Genomic DNA, 6,983 nt, shown 5'->3' on the forward strand with positions numbered 1-6,983 from the left:
TCCCATATATCTCGCAACAATATATCTTTTGTTGTTTGCATGACTTAGGCCTAATTTGGGAATTTTGTTAAGTCAAAAATTAAATTTGAATCTATTTTAGATCACATCATTTTTAAAATTTTTTTTACATATTTAAAAAAAAAATCAAAAAATCAACTTTTAATTAGCTTTCCAAAACAACTCTTAATTTAGAAATAGTATCAAAATATATGAAAAATATTGTAAAACACTTACAAGCCACCTATTTTTGTAATATATATAAACAAACATAATATCTGAAAATATATAATTACGTTGAGAACTCTAATAATTATTTTTCAGGGAGATTTAAATCCTTTTTCAAGTATTTATATCCCAATTAATTCATAAGATATTTTTGTATTCTAATAAATTCTATTATTTGAATATTTGATCTATCAAATCCTAAGTCTCATATTTAAAATATTTTATGGACATTTCTATCTTTATAAATATTTTTTAAACGGTTAACAATTTAGTAATGTGAACATTCATTTTTTACAATGTAAATATTCACATTGACAGTATGAAAATTCATATTGATGGTGTGAACATTTACATTGGCGATGTGAACATTCACATTGACGGTGTAAATATTCAAATCACAGAACATTCACACTATAAATGTAAATATTATTAGGGGTATTTTGATAACTATGTTACTCATAAGACTTATTAGAATATAAAAAAATAATATAAACTAAATGAAACATAAATAGATAAAAAGGGATTTATAAAAAATATCCCATATTTTTTTGATATTTTATTCTTCATCTTTAAAAAATACTATTATCCAACCTGTTATTTGCATATCCAATATATAAATAGCCTAAAAAATATGCAAATACTCCATTTAAAAAAAAAAATCCAGAAAAACACTTCCGAGCCACCTCTCTCTCTCTCTCTCTCTCTCTCTCTCTCTCTCTCTCTTATTTATTAGTTCTTGTCGGTAAGCTCGTTTCCAGAGGTTCTCTCTCTCTCTCTCTCTCTCGTTACATAATAACAGCCAAGTGATCAAATTAGGGTTTTCAAATCTTCAACACTCCCTTCATTGTCTTCTTCTTCTTCTAGAGAGAGAAAGTGTTTTAGAGAGAGAAAGTATGAGGGATACGAGCTTGGATCTTTTCGATCCGAGGACGGTGATGGACTCCGACTACTCCCCCAACGGCGGTCGCGACGGCGATTTCGGCTTTGCGTTCAACGATAGTAACTTCTCCGACCGAGTGCTCCGAGTCGAGATCATGGCCGATTCGCCGGAGACTCAGTTGGACGGCGAGGGATGTCACAGTCTCGCCGATTGGGCTAGGCATCGGAAGCGCAGAAGAGAAGATGTCAAGAAAGATAAAGGTTAGTTATCTGTGTTTCATGATGGTTTTTGTGTTGTGAATTTTGCTTGAATCTGCGGGATTTGAGTTTTGTTTTGATTATTTTTTTAATGATAAAACAAGTGTGTATTTAGATGTTTTTATGTGTGTATAATTCAGTTTGGTTGCTGAGAAAATCTGGGGAGTTATCATTAGGATAGACTTGAGAAAATGAGAAACTTTAGTCAGCTGAGGATAATTCTTCGGTTTGGTTTGGTTGAGGTGAGTTCATCACTTATAGAAACCAAGCCTTTATATATTATTACGTAGAACCTAATTTAATTTCCATGATTGATTGTTGTGTTGTAAAAATTTTACAGGACAGCTATAAGGCCAGTGATGTTTTACGAGACATGATGTTGGACATGGAAATAAAAACTAACACGCTTATAAAATGAGTGTTCCAAAGTAGAATCAATTGAAGATAGGTTGAGAGAATGGGTTAAGATAGTTTATTCATGTGCAAGACCTGTAGATTGAAGTCAAAGAGATTTTCATAATGGAAATGTTAAGGGGGAGAGAAAGACCTTAATTTACATGGGATGTTGTACTAAAGGGGATATGATTTTGTTTAATTTAATTAAACATATAGCCTTTAATATAATATAATGACGAAAAAGATGACTTGATTAGGACACACGTGTTGTAAACAGTTTATTGCTGTATATGATCAGCCAATTTTGGGAAATTTTATAATATTGGGACTATGTCATTATTTTGATTTTAATTCGTATCTGTCGATCAAATTACAGCTTGAAGTATTATCCTGCAAATTGGAATGTTGATATTTTTTGAAGGCTATGGTTTAAATGGAATCTTTCTCGAAGTTATTGGAAAAATTGATGCTGAAGTTTGTAATTTGAATCGTGAATCAAAATGGCCTTATACCAAATTGCGAATCAAATTGAATCGAGTCGTGAATTGTAAAGATTCAGTCACTTTTTTTAAATTACATAGAAAAATGTATCTGCACATTTGAAATTAATTATATCTTATAAACATGTAATGTTTAGACTTACATAAAAAAGTTTTATTTTGAATGATAATCACGTGGTCTGATAGATTAGCGCCACTTTAGCTTTTCCCTTCTGGATATTTTTTATCAACCATTCTTAATAAAAAAAGTAAACAAAAATAAACTTGCAATTTCCAAGCAAATACAATGTTTTTAATTTTCTACAAAAGTAATAGCAACAATAATCTCAAAAGAGTTAGAAACCCAAATCTCCAAATGTTATCAAAAATCTCACTTAATACCTTTGAAAGATTCCTTTTATAAGTGCAAACACTTAGGGCCCGTTTGTTTGGGGTTATAGAGAGAGGGTTGGGATTAATAATGAGGTGGGACCCACTATTTTTGTGTTTGTTTTGGGAGATGAAGAGAGGATTTGTAATCCCCTTCGGATTGTGAATCCCCTCTCCGGATTGTGAATCCCCTTGGGGAGGGGATTCGGACAGGCTTCCAGCACTTAATATTAGAAAAATAGTCCGCCGGACTATTTTTTTTTTATTTTTACATGTTAGGTATTTTTTTTGAATATTAATGTTTAATTTTTTTTGTATTTTTTGTTAAGTAAAAATCATTGTTTTATTTATTTTATTTTTTTCCTGGAATTTTTTTTATTTTTATTTTTTTTATTTTTAACATGTTGGGCATTTTTTTAAAACATTTTGTAGATTTGGTAAAAAATTTGGTAGATTATTTGGGGTCTCGAATATCACTCATCATCAAAACAAACACAATTTTATTTATTCTCATCACTATCAATCCCCTCATTATGAATGTCCTCCATTCTATCACTGAAAACAAATGGGGCCTTAGATAAAGTTGAATATGTAAGCCTAGAATATTGTGGTGAGAGAAGGCTTTTTTGTTTTTTTTTTTCTTTCTTCCAGGGTTTGAGTCTTTGAGTGTAAATGAGGAGCCAGAAATTTATGGTAACCCTAATGACCTTAAAAAAGTTGTGTGAATCCTTTTCCAACAATAAAAAAGCAAAAAAGGAGGACAAAAATCAATTTCAATGAATCGAAAGTGAATCGATTGATTCACGATTTACTGATTCACCTTTGAGTCACAGTTATTTGCAATTTTTTCAACTTGTTCTTATTTGATTACCCACATAATCGAATTGAATCTAATCATATGATTTGAATAGTGAATTGTACGATTCTAATGCAGAGTTTGTAATCAATTGCCAGTTATGCAAGCAAATATGAAAATGGAAAGGGTTATGCATGTTCATTTACCAGGAAAGAATTGCATGACTTCAAATCTAGATCGTGTGCATGAAGTGGATGAATGAAGATGTGGTTTGGCTTGTGGGATGCCTTTTCAAAATATTATAAGTTTAATTTTTACAACTCATCATTTCTCTGTTTTTTCTTGAAACTGCACGTGGTTTTTGTCCAGTTTGCTTTCTTCGTTATGCTTTTATTCTCCTTGTACATGAATGTAGGTGCTTTGTGCTATGTTCATTTTTTTTTCAAGCTTAATTTGTTTGTGTTACTTGATTGACACTTTAGGCCGATTTCATGAATTTTTTATCCAGGATACATTTTGTATTATTCTAATTTCCCCCCAATGTTTGGCTGGTTGGATCTTAATGAGTTTCAATACAGTTAATTCATTATTGTTTTGTTGTAGATTGGTTTTCTGATTCCTTAATTGAGAGATTTCTCTCAGATGGTTTTTCTCCCCTTGTAATAATGTCATACATATTGTGTACACTTACCATACTTTTTTGCAATCCTTGTGTAATTCCACTAATGTTAACTGACATGGTTTATTGGCAGCGGTGGATACTGTTGGATGCCCTGAGGAGCAGATTTTTAGTTGTAACCAGCCTGATACCGATGATGGTGTGGGCTGTGAAAATCAAGATGAGGAAGCAGTTGCAATGATTGAAGAATCACCATCAGGTATTGGAATAGTTTTTCAGTCAAGTTATTGCAGTTTTTTCTTTCATGTTTCAATTTTTATTTGCTTCAGAAATCAGTTCAAATTTATATGATTTCATCCATTCATATTCTGCCCCACAAGGCATCTTCAATTATTACTAGTATTTTAAGTTTAAAATTTGAAAATTTGGAGAAGAAAAAATTACGATGAGTTAGCTATTCTGGGTCGACTATACAAATTATTGTTCTGTTATGTAACTCTATGTACTGCCGTATTTGCCTTTGAATAATTGATTTGTAGGAGATGATGAAGCTGGAAATAGTAATGATTCAAACTGGAGCATGGATTGTTCTACAGTTCTGAGAGTCAAAACTTTGCACATCAGTTCTCCAATTTTGGCAGCGAAAAGTCCATTTTTCTATAAGGTAAAGATCATTATTTTCCTTTTGCAGTTTTTTTTTTTTAAATTTTAAACTTTCTAAAATTGCTGGATGATGTTTATTTCCATTTTATTTAATTGTTTATGTAGCTCTTCTCAAATGGGATGAGGGAGTCAGAGCAGCGACATGTAACCCTACGAATCAATGCTTCTGGTATGGATTAAATTTTAAGCATCCTACGTTTGATATGACTAGCTTCTTCAATCTAGTTGCATTTGGAATAGATAAATTATGTGTTCTACTGTACTACAATATGGTTGTTGAGTATGTTTTAGGTCATGCTAATTCCGTTAGAACAGTTCCTCTTGTTTAAGTGATTTATGAGAATGGAATAGACTCTGTTATGCTACCTTAAATAACGGCCCCTTTTTTTCTCTCGTGGAACAGAGGAAGCTGCCCTCATGGAGCTCCTAAATTTTATGTATAGCAATACCTTATCTACAACTAGTGCTCCTGCTTTGCTGGATGTGCTGATGGCTGCAGACAAGTTTGAGGTTGCTTCATGCATGAGGTATTGCAGCCGACTATTGCGCAATTTGCCCATGACACCCGAGTCTGCGTTGCTATATCTGGAGCTTCCTTCCAGTGTCTTAATGGCTGAGGCGGTTCAGCCTTTGACAGACGCAGCAAAGCAGTTCCTTGCTGCCCGTTACAAAGACATAACCAAGTGAGCCCATCGTTATGTTAGAAGATATAAGTTTTTTTTTGAATTTCCAATAATTGTTTTCTTGCAGAAATAAAATCAATACGAACACAATAGGTGTTTTTAAACTTCTCGTTATTTTTGCTTCACTACAACATGAAACTAAAAATATCAAAAATGAAAATTATCAACAGGCCCAACTTTTCTCGAGCCATTCTTCCTTCGAATCTGTGAACATTGCTTGATTACTACTACTGTTGGATGCTATTTGAGATCTCTGATTTACTAGTTTTGCACCTTTGGCCAGGTTCCAAGACGAGGTTATGAGCTTGCCCCTTGCCGGAATTGAAGCAGTTTTGTCTAGTGATGATCTCCAGGTGGCATCAGAAGATGCTGTATATGATTTCGTGTTGAAGTGGTCCAGAGCCCAGTACCCAAAACTTGAGGAGCGGAGAGAAATCTTAGGTTCTCGCCTTGGTCGCTACATCCGCTATCCTTACATGTCTCCCCGTAAGCTAAAGAAGGTTTTAACATGCAATGACTTCGATCATGACCTTGCATCCAAGGTTGTGCTAGAGGCTCTATTTTTCAAAGCCGAGGCCCCACACCGACAGAGAACCCTTGCTGCAGAAGAGTCCGCCACCATAAACCGACGCTTCATTGAACGAGCCTACAAATATCGGCCCGTAAAGGTGGTCGAGTTTGAACTCCCACGACAGCAATGTGTGGTTTACCTTGATCTGAAGCGAGAGGAGTGTGCAAATTTGTTCCCATCCGGGCGAGTTTATTCCCAAGCGTTCCACCTAGGTGGACAAGGTTTCTTCTTATCAGCACACTGCAACATGGACCAACAGAGCTCGTTCCATTGTTTTGGGCTGTTTCTCGGAATGCAGGAAAAAGGGTCGGTCACTTTTGCGGTTGACTACGAGTTTGCGGCACGGTCAAAACCAACAGAGGAGTACATTAGCAAATACAAAGGCAATTACACTTTTACAGGCGGCAAAGCTGTTGGCTACCGCAACTTATTTGCCATTCCATGGACTTCATTCATGGCCGAGGATAGTCTTTATTTCCTCAATGGCATACTCCATCTCAGGGCCGAGCTTACTATCAGGCACTGATAAACTCGACTACTCTTTGACTTTGCTTCGGGGGTAGGCTAACCTTTGCAGTAAAGGTAAGGAGTTATGTTTCGAGTTAAGATGTCATTTGTTGGTCTTGAGTCCACAGGCCAAATCGTGCTCTAGAGAACGGGAAAAAATGTAAATATGTTGCTTGTTGGAGAGAGGAAGAATTTCCCTTCCCATCTCGTTAGACCTTTTTAAAAATATACAATTTGAGATATACAGAGGCTGTTGTTGCGAGTTCGGATCATCTGTCAGATCATCTGCCGTGGTCTCTTGGAATGCTTCTTGCGGTGGTTCCAAAATGACGTCGCAACGTCGTTTTGTAAGTTTTTTTTTTTTTGTGTTGGTCCCTTCCCCCCCTTTTCTTCTCTCTCATTTGTCAAGAACCCTAAACCATGAAACGAGAGAGGTGAACAGAGTCAGGCAGGTTGAGGGCAACGGCGATTCTATGGCCGCGAAGCGAGGAGCTTGAAATGTAGTTGGGTGAGATCC

At 35.1% G+C, this 6,983-nt stretch overlaps 1 protein-coding gene across 1 annotated transcript; it reads left to right on the plus strand.

Moving 5' to 3' along the window:
- The first annotated feature begins 846 nt into the window (after nt 1-846).
- Nucleotides 847-6,708, plus strand: LOC114311040 (BTB/POZ domain-containing protein POB1-like). Its single transcript, XM_082869825.1, has 6 exons — nt 847-1,365; nt 4,176-4,301; nt 4,582-4,706; nt 4,811-4,874; nt 5,109-5,388; nt 5,672-6,708. Exons 1-6 carry the CDS (start codon nt 1,119-1,121, stop codon nt 6,483-6,485), a joined length of 1,656 nt encoding a protein of 551 aa, XP_082725951.1. The 5' UTR covers nt 847-1,118; the 3' UTR covers nt 6,486-6,708.
- The last annotated feature ends 275 nt before the right edge of the window (nt 6,709-6,983 follow it).

This window comes from Camellia sinensis, chromosome 5 (assembly GCF_055761805.1).
Source record: "Camellia sinensis isolate YWXY chromosome 5, ASM5576180v1, whole genome shotgun sequence".
Classification (NCBI taxonomy): Eukaryota; Viridiplantae; Streptophyta; class Magnoliopsida; order Ericales; family Theaceae; genus Camellia; species Camellia sinensis.